The 22,571-nt window shown below is 31.7% G+C and overlaps 4 protein-coding genes across 6 annotated transcripts; 1 reads left to right on the top strand and 3 right to left on the bottom strand.

Moving 5' to 3' along the window:
- Nucleotides 1-504: 504 nt before the first annotated feature.
- LOC134242536 (uncharacterized) lies at nt 505-6,169 on the bottom strand. Of its 3 annotated transcripts, XM_062724642.1 has the most exons (5): nt 6,008-6,169; nt 5,747-5,869; nt 2,388-2,588; nt 2,114-2,281; nt 505-1,387 (listed from the first exon to the last, which is right to left on the bottom strand). In XM_062724642.1, the coding sequence occupies exons 1-5, from the start codon at nt 6,069-6,071 to the stop codon at nt 912-914; spliced, it is 1,032 nt and encodes a 343-aa protein (XP_062580626.1). In that variant the 5' UTR covers nt 6,072-6,169; the 3' UTR covers nt 505-911. The 3 variants fall into 3 exon arrangements, with proteins under 3 accessions (XP_062580626.1, XP_062580625.1, XP_062580627.1); XM_062724641.1 differs by having other exon boundaries at nt 5,747-6,169; XM_062724643.1 differs by lacking the exon at nt 5,747-5,869.
- A 2,604-nt stretch (nt 6,170-8,773) lies between these two features.
- LOC134242539 (uncharacterized) lies at nt 8,774-10,148 on the top strand. Its single transcript, XM_062724647.1, has one exon. The coding sequence runs from the start codon at nt 9,075-9,077 to the stop codon at nt 10,146-10,148; it is 1,074 nt and encodes a 357-aa protein (XP_062580631.1). The 5' UTR covers nt 8,774-9,074.
- Nucleotides 10,149-15,596: 5,448 nt separating this feature from the next.
- Nucleotides 15,597-18,860, bottom strand: LOC134242538 (uncharacterized). The gene is made up of 5 exons (XM_062724645.1): nt 18,805-18,860; nt 17,163-17,364; nt 16,636-16,764; nt 16,310-16,405; nt 15,597-16,036 (listed from the first exon to the last, which is right to left on the bottom strand). The coding sequence occupies exons 1-5, from the start codon at nt 18,858-18,860 to the stop codon at nt 15,725-15,727; spliced, it is 795 nt and encodes a 264-aa protein (XP_062580629.1). The 3' UTR covers nt 15,597-15,724.
- Nucleotides 18,861-18,942: 82 nt separating this feature from the next.
- Nucleotides 18,943-22,534, bottom strand: LOC134242509 (golgin subfamily A member 6-like protein 7). Its single transcript, XM_062724598.1, has 6 exons — nt 22,502-22,534; nt 20,457-21,008; nt 20,263-20,330; nt 19,649-19,786; nt 19,212-19,295; nt 18,943-19,075 (listed from the first exon to the last, which is right to left on the bottom strand). Exons 2-6 carry the CDS (start codon nt 21,003-21,005, stop codon nt 18,967-18,969), a joined length of 948 nt encoding a protein of 315 aa, XP_062580582.1. The 5' UTR covers nt 21,006-21,008; nt 22,502-22,534; the 3' UTR covers nt 18,943-18,966.
- Between the last annotated feature and the right edge of the window lie 37 nt (nt 22,535-22,571).

The following is a 22,571-nucleotide window of genomic DNA, read 5'->3' as shown; positions in this document are numbered from 1 at the left end:
ATTTTATGATGTGTTTTGTATTATAATATTAACACTTGATTATTATAATTATACTTGCTGAGGTTTTGTACATTGGTTTTACAGGACATGAATTGAAATTAATATGATCTGCTGAACTTTTAAACCTGAGTTGTCATTTATTTCACTACACAACCACTGTTTACATATATATATTATACTTTTACATTTCCAGATTTGGAGACAAAAATTAAATTTGAGAGAAATTCCATGTATTGTATTTTAATATGTTATTAATTTATTTCAAATTAAAATGTTTATGAATTCAATGGTGTTGCCATGTTACTGGTGTTACCATTTTATTTATTTTTGTAATTAATTGATAAAAGTTACATATTGACAAAAAGAACATTATTTTTAAAAAAATAGTGTACTTAATACTTTTTAAATTCTGTTATTTTAGTATGTACATACATATCTAGGTCCCTACATGATGATAAGATATGTTTGCCGGTAGGCCTAATACATATAAAGTTACATGTACTTGTATTTATCCCATGTTTACCCATTTACCCCGTGGATCCGATATTACAAGTCAGGAATGAGCCCCTGTATATGACGTTCCAAATATTTCTTGCTGATTTATTTTTTATCTTGCTCAGATAAGTTGATGTTTGTTTGGGTGGTCATGCGATACGATTTTACATTCGATTTACAAACAATTTTGACGAATATGTATAAGCTTTTCAATCGCCAACTTCCTGAATTGTACATGTATCACATGACTAACTGGCTCGGAAAAGTGAAATTACGCTTTTATCAAAATCATACCTTTTAAACCGCCATGTTTAACGAAAGAAAAAAAATGCACATGCAGTCCGTATATTTCCTTAAAAAAAGCTGAAGGAAATTGAAATATGAACACAATTCAGTATTAACTTTATAGCTTTACATTAATTTTCATCATCAATGATATCCATGGTATATAAAAAGACGTCATTAAAGTCACACTCTTCATCAATCACTGGAAATTCGGCAACTTCACTTTCTAATTTTTTGGAATATATGTCCCATTTTTCCCCTGCAAGTTCCTGGAAATGTGATCTATAAGCATGAAGCACTGAACGTGTTTGAATGGGTAGGCCTGGACAGAACATCCGATAATGGAGAACCGTCCAAATTATAATCACTGTCTCCGGTCTCAGGCACGCTCCTTCAGGACCCGGAATAAACAAGTCCATAAGGTTACTGCAGAGCATCACATCATATTCTGCATCATACATCACAATTTGCATTCTTTCTGGCGATATTAAAATCGTTGGAATAAGAAAATGTTTCAAATTAGGTCGCTGCTGCTTTTGAAGTAGGGAAAAGACAATTGCTTGTGCTAATGTCTGTTCTCTTGCATGCCTGGCTTCTTCTAAATTGCCTAAAATAGTAGACAATGAAATGAACTTGATATTAGAAAAAAAAATTAATCAATAATTTCTCAGTTCAAAAACTGCCGCATTGATCAATTTTAGTGACATACTGAAAAGGTATATAACTCAATTTTCTATTATTCAAAGTTGAAGAAGAAAATTGAGTTATTCCCCTTTTCATAAATGCTAAGATAAACGGTTTTCTTATAAAAACAATATATTTCTTCTAAAATATATATTTTATTAATTAACTTTTTAAAAAAGTGTTTGGAACAAAATTATTTAAAGTTGAATACAAATTATAACTAATTTCAGAGGGTTATGATTTGAACAAAAGTGAATCTACACTAACTAAGGATGCTTCAATATAAATATGACCAAGCATGTTTCTTTGGTAAAAATATTTTAACAATAAACTCAAGTGATTTGTCTTCAAAAATTTTAAAATATCTTGTTTTATTTCAAACTTATTCTGAATTAAAAACTGCAAAAATCAGATCACACCACAGGTAAGAATTTATTTATTTACAAACAATACACTGTATAATGTCTGTAATCATATTCTCTGCAAAATGGAGCGAAACCAAAAAAAAAAAATCGTACTTGTGTATATAAGTACATGTATTCCTTTAGATTATGCTTAAAAATTATTATTCTTTTTAAGCTCCCCATATGAATAAGGCAAAGGGTTAAAAGATTATTATCTTAGTCATATGTTTTTATATTTCTGCTACCTTCTTTTTTTCTCCTTTTTCCTGGAATTTCTTCCTCAATTTCATCTTCCTCTGCAGGCACATCATCTTCACATATATCAACCATTTTTACAGCTACATCAGAGGAAGGTAGTCCATGATGAGATGACAAGATGAGATCAATATGCCCATGCCACACATCCTTATGACCTAGTGGGGAAAAGATATAATTCTATATCAATTTGAAATAGAATTAGAATGTCCACTTTCAAACTAAGACAAGTGTAGCTTAAATCAAGCCTGGACAAACACATACCAATCCCCGTGTATCCAAACGATGGAAACATTCCACATCCACACTTACATCTTCCCTTGTCTTTTAATTTATTAATATCAATAATGCATGTACATCCTGTTGAAATCTTTCCCAGTAGATGTTCAGCTACAGCTATTTTCATGTCTGTCTCTGAGACTTGGCTCTCTCCAAACACTCTTTTGAGACTCTCCTCATGTGAACCTAAATATTAAGCAATGGAAAAGGACTGTAACTATTATAGTAAGTAAGAGTGAAATTTTCTCAACATCATACAATATCTGCAAAATTCAATTAGTTTTCTTCGTAACAGCAAGCCATTATTATTTTATAATGCTGTAAACTTGAAGACAACATTTGTTCAGACTGTTAAGCCTGGAATTTTATTCAGGAATTGATCATGAAAGTGTTTTCTGGTGCCATCAGGAGGACAGTTCTTACTTATTTGATCAAATGCATGATAACCAATGAAAAACAAGAGGCCATGGGCCTTAAAGGTCAACCAAGTATCATGCAACAACATTCCAGCAACTGAAATTAATTGGTTTTTGTTTTAAACAAGAGGCCAAGAAATTAGCAATTTTGAAAGTGGTACCCTTGCTAATCATTACTATACAATTAGCAAGCTTACTTTAAAACTTAATATCCAGAGGCAGATCAAAGGACCCACTGACTCCAGGCCAACTATATCTCAAAATTGTCGAAAAGGCAACTTTGCTCATCATTAACTTGTTGATAATACCCAGGAGCAGAGATTTTCAACTAATAAATGAATGCAAGGATACTTTGCAGAAAGTTTTATTTAGTTTTGTTGAAATTGGTAAAGTCAGTACATGAAGAGAAGTGTAAAATGATAAACGTTTGCAGATGGATGGAAAGAGGGACTAGGCAATTTGATGTTTTATGTGCCAGGAAAATGTCACAGCTGGTGCCATTATGAAAATGGAATTTTGAAGAAGCATTGTCAGGTTGATTTTAGATACTTGCTAACTGAATTAAATGTCAAACTCACAAGTCATTGACAGTACAATACTTTAGGACTTAACCAATATTGTTTTTATGGTTCATTTATAAAATATACAATCTGATAATTTAAGACATTATATCAGAGTGTCAAGATTTGTCTACATTTCGTGCATTTTAAAATCTTGCAAAAGCTGAACGAAATGTGGAGTGATGTTTTCTTTTCATCAACAATGGTGTCAGAGTACTTGAAGCATTGTGCTATTGATAAATTCTGATTTTTGCATTTAATTCAGTTCACAAGTATTGAAAATAAATTCAGATTGGAGAAGTCAAAAATCCTGTTTTCATTATGACGCTAATGCTGACGTTTCATAGCATGTAAAATATTGCAAACCTACCAAAAGAATGGAAAACATCAGATATTTCAGACTATTTCTGGTCCAGGAAAATCAGAAATAGTAGGACATGTACCTTTGACATAAGATACCAAATACATCGAAACGTTATGTTATCATACATGTATTTAAGTAAGAAGATAGTGTTAATAATTATTAATGAGATTTGTGAACTAAATCTGCTTTAAAGGTGTATTTAGCTATAGAGCTTAATTTACCTATATAGCTTTATTTATCTATATAATATAGCTTTATTTAGCTATTTTAGATAAGAATAAAGTTTCTGTTTTATGAAAAGCAGACAAAAAGTCGCATGAAAATTATGGCTGATATTCTTTTAAGGGGGCCGACTATAGTTTTATTGTGTGAAAACTACAATAGCGAAACTCTTCATTTTTATACCATATATAACTTACATTAACTTCAGTGTACACGCAAAGTTTGGGGGAAATCTACCATCCAGGTATTTTTGAGGGACCGTCTCAAAATACAGGTACATTTACTATAGGATTATAAAGGAAAATGCCCATTTTTAGCACTTTAAAGCAAATTATACAAATACTACAAAAGACATTTTGTTCAAACTATAATATTTCATGAGTAATACTATATTATACAATATATGTACGAAACACAAAATTCTACCGTCTTGTTAACAGAGGGGGCATCTCAAAATGCAAAAAATGAGCAAATTTTACTATTTTTATAGAGTACGACAAAATATGACGTAAACAATGGATTCACAAAAAACAATAAAAATATTGGAGATATTCTAAAAATTCTATGTTTTAAATTTCAAGAGCGTTAGTTAATTTTTTTTCTTTAATAATATTTTTATTAACCCTTTCTTTAAGAGCTACAGATTAACATAACGTCAAAAAGACACTGCAGCGACGTCAACCTACCTATCAATTGCAAAATCGGTTAAATAACCAGTTATATCACATTGTAATAACATTTTTATACCTATACTTTCCTAATTTTGTTTAATTTTAATAATAAAGCGAAAAAAGTTGCATTAAAACAGTAAATAGGCTTCATTTTACTATGATGCGCGAAATATTGCGCAATGGAAACTATAGTCAGCCCCCTTAAAAGGTTTGATAAAAACAACCTAGGACATAGATAGTAAAAAGATTGCCTCTTTTAAACACTTTTAACTAAAAAATGCCTCTCTATTGTTTGGATAGCTGTCCCTCACTCGAACTGCGATGAGGCATGATGAGGCCGTGCATTGTGCTGAATTATTATCAATCATCTTGTTGACCAAAACTGCTTTTCTTTGTTAAAGTAGCTGCTTAATCACATATTAATTGTTATACATAGCCCCAAAACTTTTAGATCTTTGATTGCAATTGCATAAAAGTGGGTTTTTGGTGAATTGTTTTTTAGTCCATTTCAAAGTTGAAAACTAATTCTGCCTCATAATGCGACTTTTGTCTGCTTTTCATAAAACAAAAACTTATTCTAAAATAGCTAAATAAAGCTAAATTATATAGGTAAATTAAGCTATATAGATAGTTTTCGATAGGCCTGAATTTAGCGAGTTACCTCCCGTTGGCCGCCATATTGGAGGTCGACTCAGTGATTTTCCCTCTTTGTCTTACCAAGTTTAACAAAATATAGCAGGAATATTTGGTGGAAAATCTTTATCAAATAATTTTTTTTAAATAAAGGAGGCTTCCAAAAATTTATATACTTCAGAAAAATAATGATTTCTAATTCAAAATAGCAAATATAAAAATTTTTAATTGGTTGAACAATGAAGGAATATGAGCATTTGGACCTCCAGTATGGCGGCCAACGGGAAGTAACTCTTGGTCAATCGAAAACTATCTATAGGTAAATTAAGCTCTTTAGCTGAATATAGTGTTTTTCCTGGCAGAAATATGCAGTCTTTTGAATGCTTATACTGTCTTTTACCGATGATACCAACCAAATACATGTACATGGTAAGATCAACCTTTCACACCTACTCAATACTCATGCAATCGTACCCACCGACATATTTGAAGAAATCACTGAACCGCTGGACTGCAGTCTTTTCATGGAGTTGAAGTTGTTCAAAATTTCCACAATCATTTACAAAATCACTTATCACCTTAATTCCGTCACTAAACAAATCTGTAAAGCGAAAACTCAACACTCTCTCATATTTATCAACAGGTTTTTTAAATAAACTGTACTTCACTTGAGCCTCTGAAAAATCATTGCTATAGGTTGCATTGCAGTTTTCAATCTTCAACAAGACAAATTTCATACAATTCTTCTTAACAATTTTAAGTCCATCGCGAATTATCTTTGTATGTTTTTCATCTATGTCCATGGTGGCATTCGATTGAGGCCGTCCAACTGGGCAGGCAGTATTTTTTTTCTCCCATAAAAAAATGTTTTCCCTCGAAAAATAGATAATGCAATATTTAATGTCATCCCGATCCCGACTGAATAAAAAAAAAGCATTGAAGTATTGAAAATTATGGAAGCGTATTACATTTGTAGTGCCACTTGGACACTTTATTTATTTATTTTTAAATTTCTACACTTTAAGTTTAATCTGTAAATTTTACACTTTAATCTGTAATTTTTACACTTTAGTCTGTAAATGTTACACTTTAAAGTGTAAATTATACACTTAAAGGTGTAAATTATACACTTCAAGGTGTAAATTATACACTTTATTCTGAACATATCAACCTGTACTGTAATCTATTATAATCAAACGGTTTTTTTCTTGATGTTATACTTATGACATTTGAAAAATAGTATAAACTGAGATGTTCACAATTGTTTGCATAATTATTTTTACATGTACATGTATATACATGTATTAATTATGATAAATAAAGATGGACGATTTACTCATGGGCCTCATAACTTTCCCCAGCAAAATATCGGGAATCTAGCTGCTTTCAATCCAGTTCATTTCTTTAGTTGTACTATAGTGTGACAAACAGTAAAAATATATATATCCAAGATTTTTTTCATATTTGCCGTTCAGATAGATATTGCAAGTTTATGGGTCTATGAATCATGATGATATATAAAATATAACAATAAAATTACGGCCATTTTTTAACGTAGCAATATATAAAGAAGCGTCATTGAATCTAAGGATTTATTGTTCGTGTCATTGGTATTTTTAGTACATTTCACAGGCGTATTCCTTGTGACAAGACCTTTCTTTGTATGGGTACATTTTCCACCAAATATGACCACTTGACCTTAATTGGAGTTTGACTCTATTTTACAACCAAAAAAAAAAGTTAACTTCAAAACAAAAAAAACTTTAATCTTGGCCATAACTTTTGAACAGTTGATGCTAGGCCTTTTATACTTCACTAGACATGCTTTCTTTGTAGTAGTTACCCCATATCATACTGTTGGTTATGTGTAGATACCCGATGGGCGTGGTCATAATGACACGAGTGAGCGTAGCTCCCGAGTTGTCATTATGACCACGCCCATCGCGGGTATCTACACATAATCAACAGTGTGATATGGGGTAAGTGACTTGTACCATAGTTTTCAAAAATCATTCATATGTAAGTCAGCTTAGGAATCAGTCGGACTGGTTCGCGTGATTGAAACATTAAGTGTTTGGTTTCAAAGATGCATTTGGACTTTATAATAGGCGTCGGAACCGGGGGGGCTAGGGGGGCTCAGCCCCCCCCCCCACTTTTTTTCCAGATATATACTTAGTATAGACATTGAACATATCTTCGTAAGTTTAGCCCCCCCACTTTCCACTGATACGTCTTAGTTTAGGTTAAAAATGGGGAAAGTGGTGGTGTTTGGAAAAAATTTTTGGTACTGAAGTTCGAACGTAACCCCCCCCCCCCCCCCACGAAATAGGATTTTCGTGTTTGGGAAATAGACATTTCCCTTTTTTTTTTTTTTTTTTTTTTGCTTGTCAGGTTTTTTTGGGGTAAAAAAAAAATTTTTTTACACTTAGCCCCCCCACTTTCAATTTGCTTCCGACGCCAATGTAATATGATTTTACGCTCCTTCGTGTCCTTCTGACCACGTCAATGGAATAAAGGGTAAGTGATTTGTATACAATTCTTTAAAAATTTTCCTACAAATTTTGCCCTATACTCGGCACTCAAGGACATTGAGCAGTGAGGGATCTTCCTGTCAACACCTTCTGCGACACGGGACCTCTGTTTATACTTTATAGGTCTCCGCGTCCCACAGTGGGATTCAACTCCTTACTTCGTGACTAGGGCAGGCGCTTTAACCACTGGGCCACGCAAGCGACATAAAAATTAAACATATCTAGGCTCGTTTAAAAAGTTTGATTTATGTAATTGAAAAAATAACGAGTTTGGTTTCAATTATATTTGTTAAATTGATATGATTTTTTTTCTCGTAAATTTCAATCGTCAAAATTACATACTAGTAATTTGAATTTATTATGAACTTGGTTTAACTTAAATTTTTGAAACCTGATACAACTTTTGCCGTGCACAGTGGTACATTGATTGAAATGTTTGTTAGAGGTTTATATGTATAGAGTATGTATGGAAAGAGTTCTTCCATGGATATGATATCAAATGAAATGTTAAAAAGTGGGGGATCTGTAATGCTGAAACCTCATGAAAAATTATTTAACTTTATACTTAATTCTGGTGTATTCCCAAAAAGTTGGAATGAGAGCTGTTTAGTATTACTGTATAAGTCGGGTAATAGGCTTGATCCTAACAACTACCGAGGTATATCAATTACTTCAAATCTAGGAAAACTTTTCAACAGAATAATCCATACTAGGCTACTTGAATTTGTAAACTCTACATCACTGATAAGTGAAAATCAAATTGGTTTCAAGGAAAACTGTAGAACATCAGACCATTTGTTCTCAATAAAAACAATAATTGATCACTACAAAAACAAAAAGGTCTATGCTGCTTTTATTGATCTTAGAAAGGCATTTGACACTGTATGGAGATTAGGTTTATTCTATAAACTTCTTGAATGTAATATTTCCCAAAAAATGTTCAATATTTTATTTTCCATGTATAGTAATACAATGAGTAGAATCAAATTTTCTGATGGATTAAGTGATGTATTCAATTCTGAATGTGGTGTCAAACAAGGGGATGTCTTAAGCCCCACACTTTTTAATGTTTTTATTGATGGTATTGTCCATGACTTAAAAAATGGAAAATGTGATCCTGTGCAAGTAAACAATATTCATGTAAATTGCCTGTTATATGCTGATGATATTGTAATATTCTCAGAAAGCAAAAGCGGTTTACAAACCAGTCTTGATATTCTCAGTAACTATTGCTCAAATTGGAAACTTCAAGTTAATGTAGATAAATCTAAAGTTATGATATTTAACTCAAATGGCAAGCCTCAAGGAAATGAATTTAGTTTTAATGGTAATGCAATACAAATTGTACCAAGATACTGTTATTTAGGTATTATGATGAAATGTAATAGGAAGTTTAATTTAGCAACAGCTGTGCTTATTGAAAAGGCTAGAAAAGCATGTTTTAAAATGAAAAGAATTATTGGATTTGATAACCCATGTAAACTTTTAGAAAAACTCTTTGATGCTATTGTACTTCCAGTTCTTCTCTATTGTAGTGAAATATGGGGAGTGGATCTCTCATCCAAAGATATTTCAAATATTGAAAATTTTCACTTAAAATTTATTCAAGACATCCTTGGAGTGCACTGCAAAACACCCAATGCTGGTTGTTTAGCGGAACTTAAAAGACTACCACTTTGGTCCAAAATTTCCCCCTCTAGTATCAAATATTGGAATCACCTGAAAACTTCTGATTCTTTGGCCTTTAAACTTTACCAATCCACAAGTAACTGTAATTCTTGGACTAAGAAATTATTTTCTATTCTAGATATTCTTGGATTCTCAAACACTACAAAATATACAGGTTCCATCCAACACCTTTTACCAAACATTAAACAAAGAATCATTGATCAGTGCACTCAGGAGCAAACGTCAAAAATCTTTGGTTCAGAAAAACTTGATTTCTTCAAGAAAGTATACTCAGGAAAAAGAAGTCCTTATGTAGATTTACTCAAAAAAAGATCTGAGAGATCCTCTCTTAGTAGAATTAGACTAAGCGCACATAAACTTGCACTAGAAAGTGGTAGATATATTTCCACATCAAGAAATGAAAGATATTGTAATGTTTGTAATACTGGTGTGATTGAGGATGAAATACATTTTCTTTTTCAATGTAATTCTTACTCTAAGCTAAGAAACACATTCTTTAGTAATATTTATAACATAACAAAGAAAAATAGTAATTTTAGCAATGAGAAATATATGTTACAATTATATGTAAACAGTAATATACAAAAAGTCTTGAAAGTTACTGTTAAATTTATCAGAGACTGTTTTGAACTTAGAGGTCAATTATTTGACAATTTTTAAAAAATATGTAAACATTTAATGATGTTCAGTGGGCCTTTGCCAATTATTGTAATTGTGTTTGTGCCAATAAAGTATTTGTATTTGTATATTTCAATTTAATGAAAATTAGATCTTTGATCGGCTAGATCCACAATCGAAAAGGTTATTTAAGTACAGTAGTGTACACTTGTTTTTACGACAAGTATGTTCCGTGTTTCCTTTGTTGGTTATCAAAAGAACAATATATTGGAATCTACAAAGGAAACGTCTCCTTGGTCATTACACTATTTTAAAAAAATGTTTGAAAAATCAAGTGATCTCTGAAGTTTTTTTCTTCACTTTTAAGGTAGTCCGATCCTCAGGTTTATAAAATTAGCAGTTGAGTAATCAAAAATACTCATAAAAGTATCTCTAAATCCACAAAGTTATGTAAATTTATCCACAATATTTCTTTCAAATTAAAGATTAAACTTAATCATATTATATAGGAAAAATTGCCAAATCTCCCAAATTTTTGCAGAAAAAGAGAACTGGAATATTAGCAATGCATTTTCTAATTGCAAATTGATCAACAAATATATTTTAGGTTAGAAAACGATAGGTATCCAGGCATTCAGAGAAATTGTCATGATTTTTATTCTGATTTTGGTATTTGTTGTCTTCTATTTCCGTCATGTATTCTATGATACATAGTGTAAAAGGCTTTTGTTATCATTGCAAGACACCACAAATCACTTTTTATTTCATATGATGCTAATAAGCATTGGTATCTAAGGCTGGAGTCAAGAAAATCTTATTTCTCTAAAACTGTATTAATTCTTTTTCCTTTTATAGGGCACAAATGTCAACTTTTATAAGACATTTTCTAAGACTTTCAAAACCCTTGAAACTTGAAAAGATGAATAAAATGAAAATTGTTGCATGAAAAAATTTCATTTTCAAGCTTCATTTAGATGCATTTCAAATTAAATATTAATTTTTGGAGTTATCCTTCCTGGCTGAGGATCGGATATCCTTAACTAAAGTTAAAGTATTAATGACCGTTTTTAACTGTTATTTATTACAAAATGCTGTATACAATTGAGAATTTTTACTCCTTTTTAGTCTCCTAAATTTGGTGTAACAAGCCCGTGTGATTGTTTCATTTAACCAGAAGTCTCTGTCGAGACTGTAGCTCTACTGGTTTATACTTAAAACAAAGGAAGAGAAAAGTAGCAGTTGGGACTTGAGACTTTAAATCAGCAATAAATAGAAAAATGATCCTTGCCACTCATCAAAATAAAAACCAATGCACAGAATTATGTATCTTAATATAGTCTACTTGTGTGCCAAGTTATACTGAAATCAGACCAAAACTGCAGGAGGAGTAGCATTTTGAAAGAATTTCACAGAAATTTCTATTTTTAGTAACCATGGCAACGTTGTTCATTGAAATCAAAAACCGATGCACAGAATTATGTATCTTAGTGTAGTCTACTTGTGTGCCAAGTTATACTGAAATCGGACCAAATCTGTAGGAGAAGTAGCATTTTGAAAGAATTTCAAAGAAATTTCTATTTTTAGTAACCAAGGCAACACCGTTCATCGAAATCAAAAACCGATGCACAGAATTACGTATCTTAGTGTAGTCTACTTGTGTGCCAAGTTATAATGAAATTGGACCAAAACTGTAGGAGGAGTAGCATTTTGAAAGAATTTCACAGAAATTTCTATTTTTAGTAACCATGGCAACGTTGTTCATTGAAATCAAAAACCGATGCACAGAATTATGTATCTTAGTGTAGTCTACTTGTGTGCCAAGTTATACTGAAATCGGACCAAATCTGTAGGAGAAGTAGCATTTTGAAAGAATTTCAAAGAAATTTCTATTTTTAGTAACCAAGGCAACACCGTTCATCGAAATCAAAAACCGATGCACAGAATTACGTATCTTAGTGTAGTCTACTTGTGTGCCAAGTTATAATGAAATTGGACCAAAACTGTAGGAGGAGTAGCATTTTGAAAGAATTTCACAGAAATTTCTATTTTTAGTAACCACGGCAACACCGTTTATCGAAATCAAAAACCGATGCACAGAATTATGTATCTTAGTGTAGTCTACTTGTGTGCCAAGTTATACTGAAATCGGACCAAATCTGTAGGAGAAGTAGCATTTTGAAAGAATTTCAAAGAAATTTCTATTTTTAGTAACCACGGCAACACCATTCATCGAAATCAAAAACCGATGCACAGAATTATGTATCTTAGTGTAGTCTACTTGTGTGCCAAGTAATATTGAAATTGGACCAAAACTGTAGGAGGAGTAGCATTTTGAAAGAATTTCAAAGAAATTTCTATTTTTAGTAAACACGGCAACACCGTTCATCGAAATCAAAAAACGATGCACAGAATTATGTATCTTAGTGTAGTCTACTTTTGAGCCAAGTTATATTGAAATCAGACCAAAACTGTAGGAGGAGTAGCATTTTGAAAGAATTTCACAGAAATTTCTATTTTTAGTAACCACGGCAACACCGTTCATCGAAATCAAAAACCGATGCACAAAATTATGTATCTTAGTGTAGTCTACTTGTGTGCCAAGTTATATTGAAATCGGACTAAAACTGTAGGAGGAGTAGCATTTTGAAAAATTGTTTACAGACAATCAGACGGACGGACGACGGACGCATTACTATCGCATAAGCTCTTCTGGTCTGTGACCAGTAGAGCTAAAAACCGTGCACGATCGTTTTATAAATAGTTCTTTTGTCCCGACTCGATGGGCGGAGTTATAGAAAAGTGTGGGTTATGTACAGAAAACCCACACTTTTAACAAAAGAAATCACATTTAACTATGGTACAAATGAAAATACCTTCTTTTTGATACATGTACCAACAATTTTGATCTTTAGACCTTGACCTTGGAGTTTCACTTGTATTTGAAAAACTTCAACCTATGCAATAAGCTGCCAAATGGGGGCATCAATGTTTCACAAACACATTTTAATAAAAGTTTTACATCTGGGCTGTTACCTTGACCTTGTTCTAATGACCTTGGTTCAAGGACATCCTGTCATCTAAGAAGCCATGAGAACCAAGCTTGGTCTTGTTATGTTTATCATTACCAAGTTTAAGTCTGGCAGAGTAAATGTATCAGAGTGGACAGATATAATATAGACACAATTATATTAAACAGATGGGCATAGTCATTCAGATATACCGGGGTATACTTAAACTTCATTTGGATTTTAATTTCAATAAAATCATCATCTAAGGCAAATCTGTTTGATTGCCCTATCCCAAATGACTGATTAAAAATGGACCGACTCAAAACTTTTTTTACATCCAGAACAGAATTTTTTTTTACCCTTAACAAAAATTTAGAAATTTTCTCAAAAAAAAATTTTTCTCACCTACCTACCAAACCAAATACATGTAGTTCAATCGGAGTCAGGAGAGGGCAAGTAAACATTATTTTAAAGGAGGCCCAATTTATCATTAAATGCATCACAAACCACAAACCAGCAAAGAATGACAAAACCACAAAAATATTGGAATGTTTTTTTTTTATAAAATGTATATATACATATAAACAATATTTCAAAATTATATTTAAAAAAAATCTTCCAATATTTATTTATTCATTATAAAAATATACATCTAAATCACTTGGTCATTTTGTTAAAAAAAAAATTAACAAAAATTTGTTTATAGAAATTATGCTCATTCATATCTGTACAATAATTTTGATTTTAAAAATGCAGTTCAGGGGTATATTTGTTTGTGAATTTCTTCCACAATTTAGATTAATTGCATAATACTCTCACTTAAAATGAACTACCAAAACTTTAGAGAAAACATCCGTTGCACATACAAAACGTTCAAAGTTAATAATTCTCAAGTCCAAGATAAAACAATTAATCTTCAAAATTTCTCTATACATACAAACAAATACTAGTAGTAGCTGCTGAATTTTTTTTCTCATTGGCCAAGAAGGGGACTATTTTTAATAAAACAATTTGAAATCTCTCTCTCTCTCTCTCTCAACCATAAACAAAAACAAATGCAAAATGAAGCAAGAACATTTTGGCAGTACATAACATACTCTTTTAATACATGTACTCGATGACACAAAAACCACAGTCAAGAACAAAATGAAGACATACAAAAGAAATTTAAGGGAAAAGACAAAACAAACATCTGCCAGAAATAATGCTCACCTGAGATGGTTCAGCCCTGTTGTTTTCCAGATTTTTTTATTCTTCCTCTTTCTATCCTCATGAAAAATTATGACCCTATTATCATTTTATGATTAAATGAACTTGAATCATAGATGAAATGCTTCAATTCAACACTACTTATATAGTCTTGATGATATGTGATTATTTTTTACCTTGACCTGTTTAATTAAATGGTACATGTATTATTCAAAATGATCCCTAATTGTATCCCATCCTAACCCAAAGTCGAATATTTGAAGTGATTTTTTCCCTATATATATTCCTATGTAAAATCTGCTTTAATCTATCCCCAGGGACCATGCTTGGAGCAAAATTGAAAATGCACTGCTTGGTGATACTTGATAATCCTGCTGTTCATGAGCAGATTTTCCTGATATATTTTTCATTCCTTTGTTATATTGTTCCTTTGCAGGTCATGATTTGAGTAGATTTGAAATTACACAATGTCATGGAGTTTTGACATGAATCTATCTTTTCCAACACATTTTCAGATTTCTTAGGACAATGACCTACTGGTATTTTGCTGCTTGATTATTTCCCCACTCAGAAGGATGAGGCTCTTCATTCGAATAAATTGAAATTCCCTTTACCCTAGGATGCTGAGTAGCAACTTTTGTTTGAAATTGGTTCAACTGGTTCTGGAGAAGAAATTGAAAAATGTTTAACATATGCAAAGACAGACAAACAGACATCAGAAGACAGGTACTCAGAAATTTTCTAATTTGAATCTTCCATTCAAAGGAACTAATAAGAAACAAAAATATAAATAAATCATCAATGGGAATTAAGATGCTACCATTTGAAAATTAAAACAAAACATTACACTGATCCATTCCATTGTAAAAGACCTAGTATATCTGAAATAAATTCTAAGCACTCATTCACACACATATGTGATGCTATCAAAAGACACACCTCAAAATGTCCTGCGTATTCAAAAGACCTCATTTATGTCACTGAAACAAATACACTTCATGTTATGAAACATCATACAATTTTGAGTGGAAGAATTTAAAGTCTCAACTAGAGCTGCCAATGATAGATTTGATATTGATGTAAATGTACCATGGATTTAAATTGTTCCTATATATCAATAATTTTTTTTGAATATTTATATATTTCTTACTGTTTTATTTAATAAATCCATACTTTTATGAATCAATAAACAGAAAAAAAAATTGTTTCAGCAATGACAACCCTAGCCTCAACTATATTCTAACCAAAAAACTGTCTGCAATAGCAACAGGATACAAATTTAAAAACATGAACAAAAATAATAATTAAGCCATTTAAAACTAATTATCCTTGAACATTGTAACAAAAACTATAATTTTCAAATTCAAAATACAAAACAGACTAACTACTTTATTCCTCTAATTAAGATTCTGAATCTTTTTTCTTTTTCTTTGTCTTTCCTTCAGGAATGGGCTGTATAACTCCCTTACAAAGCACATCACCATCAACATGTAGCTTCATAACAGGCCAAACAACAAAGTCAATTTTACTTCCCGATTTGGTGAACACCTTGACATATTTATCAATCATTTCCGAGCCCTCCGGAAAATTCCAGTCAAAGGCTAATGGTGGATCCTGTATGGCAGAGAACCAGCAGACTTCAATACTCTGGTTTAGGAATTCCTGTACTTTAGGCCCTGATTCTGCATATGTAGGATACTCGGTCTGGAACACCTGTATGTAAATCACAAAATCATGTACCTTCCTGCATACCATACATCATTTTTTTTTAAATTTGTATAAATATACATGTATTAATAAAAGGTTATACATGTATGCTTCTGTGAAATGCATTAAAACGTTCAGGTGAATCAGTCATAATATCTGCGCAGAGGCTTGTTTAACAGAGTGAGCACTCATGAGCATTTCTGTAGGAATTAGTATAAGGAATTTTGGTGAGTGCTCGTAAACATTCGCTTTGTTGAACAGGCCTCTGATTTTACATACCCGTTGAAGATATGTGAGTGTAGTTCCTCCTTTAGCTTTGAGAAAATCTTTGAGCATTTTGGAATCACTAGGTGATAAAATATGTAGATCACTTTCCTAAAACAAAAGAGAGAGAGCTAATTAGTAAATAATGTTTGAAATCATACATACATGTATTATGATATTTTCCCCTTAAACACATGCAGATATATTTGGAAATTCTCAAGACATTTAAAAGAGCAACAAGAGAAAAATATACTAGATTTTATTCAATTTTCATCAGTCTGAGAATGAGGTAAGTATAGCCTGATATCTGGTACCATAAAACAACTTGCCTGCTCCCTTACCTGTTCTGGCCCCTCCCCCGAGCCGTTACACATCGCCCCTCCTACGTTCAGATCGACAGCCTGTCTGACGGCCGACATGAACCTCATCTCCTGCTCCTCAGCTCTCATTTGACAAAAAGAAACACAGGACTGAAAACAGCAAACAGAACAATGTCAGGGGAATGAATGCATCTGTGTAGATTTTTTTGTGTCAACAAAATAAAGAGAGTACAAGACATTTCCTAATCTGCAATTAAAATGAAATGCTAAAATAATTGTTGTCAAATTGAACATTTTTTTTGTACTAACAAAACTAAAACTACAGGTAATCAAAAGAAATTGGTTGCGAAATGCTAATTCAAGTCTACGACGAAATATTTTGAGGTAAAATAAGGGCCATGTGTACATGTATTCATTTATGAACAAAATAAAATTAGTCTTTCCTACTTTTTAGGTTTATCTAAGTAAATTTGTACATTTAGCAGTTTAACAAATTGATAGTTGCAATATAACTTTTATTCAGATAAAAGAAGATCTTGATTTCTCACTTTGAATAGATCAAGTAATTTCGTCACAGCCTCCTTTTCATTTAAATCTTCGTTCTCCTGAATTTCCTCCAGTGCGTCCGTCCACTCATTGTCATAGAGTTCCGAGTATTTCTCTCCCAGCTTTTGCGGTCGATTGATGTCACTCAGGTCCTGAATGCGGGCATTTCCTGCTGTCAGTTTGGCTCCAGCTAATTTACTGAATCTAAAGAAGTATTTAATATTACATTGTACTATAGCAGAGAAACTACTGACCATTATATTTTGATCTATTAATGTACAAGTATCTCTAGGGTTCACAGGCATAATTCAAACTAGATTTGTTGTGGATGTAGCAGAAAACTACCGGTAGATGACTTCTGAATTTTGATAAGACATAGGTACAGACCTTTATGACTATAAAAAGATTGTTGTCAAATATATAAAGAAGCTGTAACCTTAACTACACATATTTTTAGTATAGATATGTTGGCCAGGATAAATACAATGTAATATTGTTTTCAGGTTAAAGTTCAACAAATTTTCTTGTACAGTCACATGATTCAACAACTGCTGGTAATATTTCATTAATTAGTTTTAATCAATTTATTTCTTTAAACCATGTACTCTATGATAAATTTCATGAAAAGCAAGGAGCCTGGGAACCCAGATGGTAAAAATTTACTGAAAAAGTAATTCAAAATAATTACTTTTAGCTTTTAAGAAAATGTATCATGTTGACCTAAAATGCTTTGACCTGTCCAAGTAACCAAATATGAAGCTTCTGTTTCGAAAAGTTAAATATATATATATATATATATATTATAACAGTAACTTCATCCGAAGGGTCGTATCACATCAAGTTGACAGATCAAACTAGTCACGAAGCGTCGAGTTTGATCTGAAGATCTGCGCCTGTCAATGAGACGTGATATGGCTCTTGGGATCAAGTCACTGTTATAATGATAAATTTATTATATACCCCCTTACAACTAGCTAAATATAGTAAAATAAAACTTTAGAGATTAATTGTATATTTATCCATAAAACAAACCATAATAACAAGGGACCTTTTAACGAGCAAGAAAAATAACGTCATGTTTCTGCGTACTACGTCATCAGTTCCAGAACCATAGTGTGGTGATCCAGAAAGTCTGATCACGACGTCAGGTGATTGCGTAAAATCAACAGTAAAATTGAGTGATACACATTAGGTACATAATAAAGAAGAAGGAACGGTTTCAATACATATCTTGCCCTGTGATTTTCTTAAAAATGAAATTGATGTAAAAAATGAACATTAGGTACATAATAAAAATTACGCAAATCATTTTTCTCAGACACATTTCAAATGCTTTTCCATAAACATGTGCATTTTCTGTTGCCTTTTCAATGGAATTTTATTTAAGAAAGCATACATTTTGAGATATATGATTTTCCAATATTTTGCAAACATATTCAAATATTAAAGTGGTGTACTATTTTGTTTACTTGAAATGGGTATTTTAAGGCTTTTTCCTGTTTGAGACTCTCTTTATGTAAACTCCTTCATGTTATATTCTTTCCCGATCTTTATCAATCATAAACTCAACTTATATTTAAGCCAGTTTAAGAACCTTTTGAAATCATCAAATTTTTAGGGCACAATAAAGCTAAAAATCCATACCTTCTTCTTACTAGACAAACAACTTTTCCCAATTCTGCCTTCTCAACAGCATACATGTACTTTTTATTTAAGTGGTATATTATTTTGTCTTGATTATTTTCAGACTCTCTGTAAACTTTGTTCATCTCCCTTTCCTTAGCTATTTCTTTGTTGGCCTCATCTTTATATTTCTTGTTCATCTCTAATCTTTATATTTAGAGCTCTCACATTCTGTTCTACTTTATGATATTCATTCTGAATATGAAGGAAATCTTCATCTCTACGCCTCAACCTATCATAAAATAAAAAAAATATGGCAGTAGTTCTTTTGAATTCATGCAAGCATTTAAGATACGCCTAAAATTTTCAGTCATTAATATTTTAGGGACATCTTGAAAGAGCTCTAAAAAAATAATGAAAACCCTTACTGATGATAGATCTTTTCTTTATCCTGTTGGAGATGAGATTTTTCTGCTTCAAATCTTTTAACTTCTTGTTCTTTTACCTCCAAGCTGCAAACAAATTTTACAGTAAAAATATCAGAAGTTGTAAAACTCAAAAGCATATGCAGATACATGTACTACTATGTGTTCAATAGGATTCCTATATACCTTTCCCATGTAAAACTTTGTTTGCCCCTTGAGGTAATGTAGATTCAAGTTTGTTCAAATCACCATCCCAATGGGTAGGGTTTGACCATAATGGACAATCATAGTTTGACATGGGAATAAAAGGAATTTTTTTTTTTAAATCTTCTTTTCAAGGACTGCAAAGCCATTATTAGTCATATTCATCTGAAAATACTCTCAGATATTGTGAATTCAAGTTTGTTCTATCAAGTCATTTGGGAGGGCGGGAGTCATACCTTCTCCTTAATTCAGCTACTTCTGTTAATCCAGCTACTCTGGACTTTAATTCAGCTGTTTCATTTTTCTTTAATTCCTCTTGATTTTCAGTCCTAGTTTTATCAACACCTTTTCTTGCTGACCTTTCCCTTTTATTACTAAAAAGAAATGACAAAATGTACATTGTATCAATATTTATGTTTTTGCAGCAATGAAATAAGATGTCTCAATTCTAATATTTACTCTAAAAATAAATGGATCTGATGTTTTTCGTATCTCAATATTTCAGAAGTGTTCTTGGTTATATTCAGATTATGAAGAAGTTACATTAATTTTCAGATTAAGTTTACATAGTTTTTTATTCCTTCTGAATGATAGATTGTTGGCAAAAGGAAACTCTTCATTTTGAATAGAATTATACATGTAGTATATCATTTAATAATTCCAACAATTCTAATTTACACTATCCTGATAACTGAATTACTAGTTAGTCAAATTGTAATTTTGAAATGTTCTTTTGGAAAATAATGAAACCAAACATATAACCTTCAAGCTGTACACTGAAAAATGCAGGTACATATTACTGTGATACAAATGAAATGCAAATTAAACAAAACTCAGAATCATAATGTACCTTGGCTGCTCTTGCTTATTTTCTTTGGTTTCTTCCTTACTTCTTTGTGAGCTTGAACAATGCGAATTCTGCAAAATACCAGGTATAAAGTGAATAAAATACATGTAATTAAGACTACATCAGACTGATAAATGCCATCTAAAGACATAATATCAAAGATCTAAATCCTCATTAACACATTATGACAAAAGTACCTTGCAAATTTCTAAAACTTGTTTGATATCTTCTATTTTCCTATCTCTTAAAAATGTCCAGTGGTTTCCATGAACTAAATCGTCAAAGAATTTAACAAGGGGTTCTGGGCATCCTTTGATATGCTGTTCGATTTTATTCCAAAGTCTCTCACTGGGTTTATCAAGTTTATTAATGTCTTCTACTTGCTTTTCAACCTCACCAATTTCATCATTTTGTTGCTTATTTTTCTTCTTATTCTTCCTTTTTTTCTGTCCCTCTGTTCCTTGGTTATCCATTTTCCCTTCAACATCTGGCTTCTCCCTTTGTTCCTCTGAATTAATCACTTTCTCTGATTCTTCTTCCTTCCCCTGTTGAGAATCTTCTGTTTTTGGAGTTACAGGAACTTCAGGCATTACAGGAATTTTAGAAGTTACAGGGAGTTCGGACGGTGGAGAATCTTCTTGTCTTTCTGCCAATGGAGACTTTGATTCTGTAGAATTATTTTTGGCTTTTGACTTTTTATTTTGGTCACCATGTTTTGGTGTTGACGACCGTTTACCCCTTGGCATTTTCTGGAAGATAAACAAATATTTTAATAAAATTATTTGCATTCAATTAGATATGAAACATTAATAGTTAAAACATCTTAATTTATACATTCATCACTGTCATACAATGTTTTGTTCATAAATTATATCTTAATCTCTCCTTGGCTCTCAATTTACCACCCACGAGTCTGTATATCACTATATGGATAGCTCTGTCTAACTCAGGTCTGGATGAGATTAAAATACAGTCGTTTTATCAGTAATGAATATTTGCCAGTACTCTTTTCAATATTCTAGAAAAACATAGAGATAGGTTTAAAAAATCTCACAAGGTAAATTCGATAAAAGGATGAATATTCTATCCCTGCATTGTGTTTTTGTAATATCTGCATAATTATTTCCCAAGTATTTACAATTTGAAACAATGACCTAGATTTTAACCTGCGGAAATGCAAGTAAAAGAAAACGAAAGTGTGTAAACAATCGCTTCTAAATATTTTTTTCCAATATGTTGTCGATCCAGATTGAATATGTTATGAATATTTAGTATAAATGTTACAAGATAGAATATTAAATTAAACAATATATGACTTTTGAATGAAATTTTAACACCCAAACTAACCATGTGTTGTTTTCTTAGTTACGAATCACGGATTTTCGAAGAACGAAAAATGCCGTTTTACGGGATGCAAAAACAAGAAAAGCTGAAAGAAGTAAAAATACTATGAAAACAATTTACAAGCAGAAATATTCCATGAAAATTATGTATCAGAGATAGTTGATTTAATTTAAATAACGAGTGTCACTAAAAGTTTCTCATAAAATAAGTACATTTTTCATATTGTTTAGTTTTAGAAAAATAATCATTTAAATCAATAAGAAATGCTTATATACTTTATGTAGAGTCTATTAAAGGTATATTTCTGCAATAATTTCGACCAACCAATTTTATTCATTAAGTCTGCAACAATAGAGAGCACTTGATTCTTATAATAATACTGAAAAATCGATTCAAAACTAGGAAAATAAGGGGGTGATATTTATGACAGCTCTCTATCTGTACCATTCATATTTTTGAAATTTTGGTACCATCTATTTGAAAAGCTTGCAAATACAAATAAAACAACAACAAACAAAATTTGGAAAATTGGACTGTGGGTTGTGTGTAACACATTACTAGAAACCGATTCGTTACTGGTAAATAACTGTATGTGATTGAGCAAGCTGGTCGGCGAATTCTAAACGATAGTTCTTTTTGTTTAAGATACAAAAGACAAAGAAAAATAAAACAAACTCGACAACTACAACACTTTTAAATCAAGATTGCTGTGTGATTTTCTGAAAATGCGTTTGAACACCCCCCCCCCCCCCCCCTTGAGCTGTATTGAGGAGGCAAGCCAGCTGATACATGTACGTGTAACTTTTTGCATAATAAAATTGCCAAATGATTTTCTCTGTATAAAGTTTTCTTTAATCAAATTAAATTCAAAAACTTGCCTAGAATGTTCAATTCTCACCTGGAAGTGCCTACTTTCGTTTTGACCGTTTCTTTTATTCTTCCTATTTCAATCAGAGTTATCCTTCTTA

The sequence above is a fragment of the Saccostrea cucullata genome, unplaced genomic scaffold (assembly GCF_032062105.1).
Source record: "Saccostrea cucullata isolate Sc308-1 unplaced genomic scaffold, CSIRO_AGI_Scuc_v1 ctg266, whole genome shotgun sequence".
Taxonomy (NCBI): Eukaryota; Metazoa; Mollusca; class Bivalvia; order Ostreida; family Ostreidae; genus Saccostrea; species Saccostrea cuccullata.
Note: the sequence above shows the minus strand (reverse complement) of the source record. Positions and strands in the feature narration are given on the sequence as shown.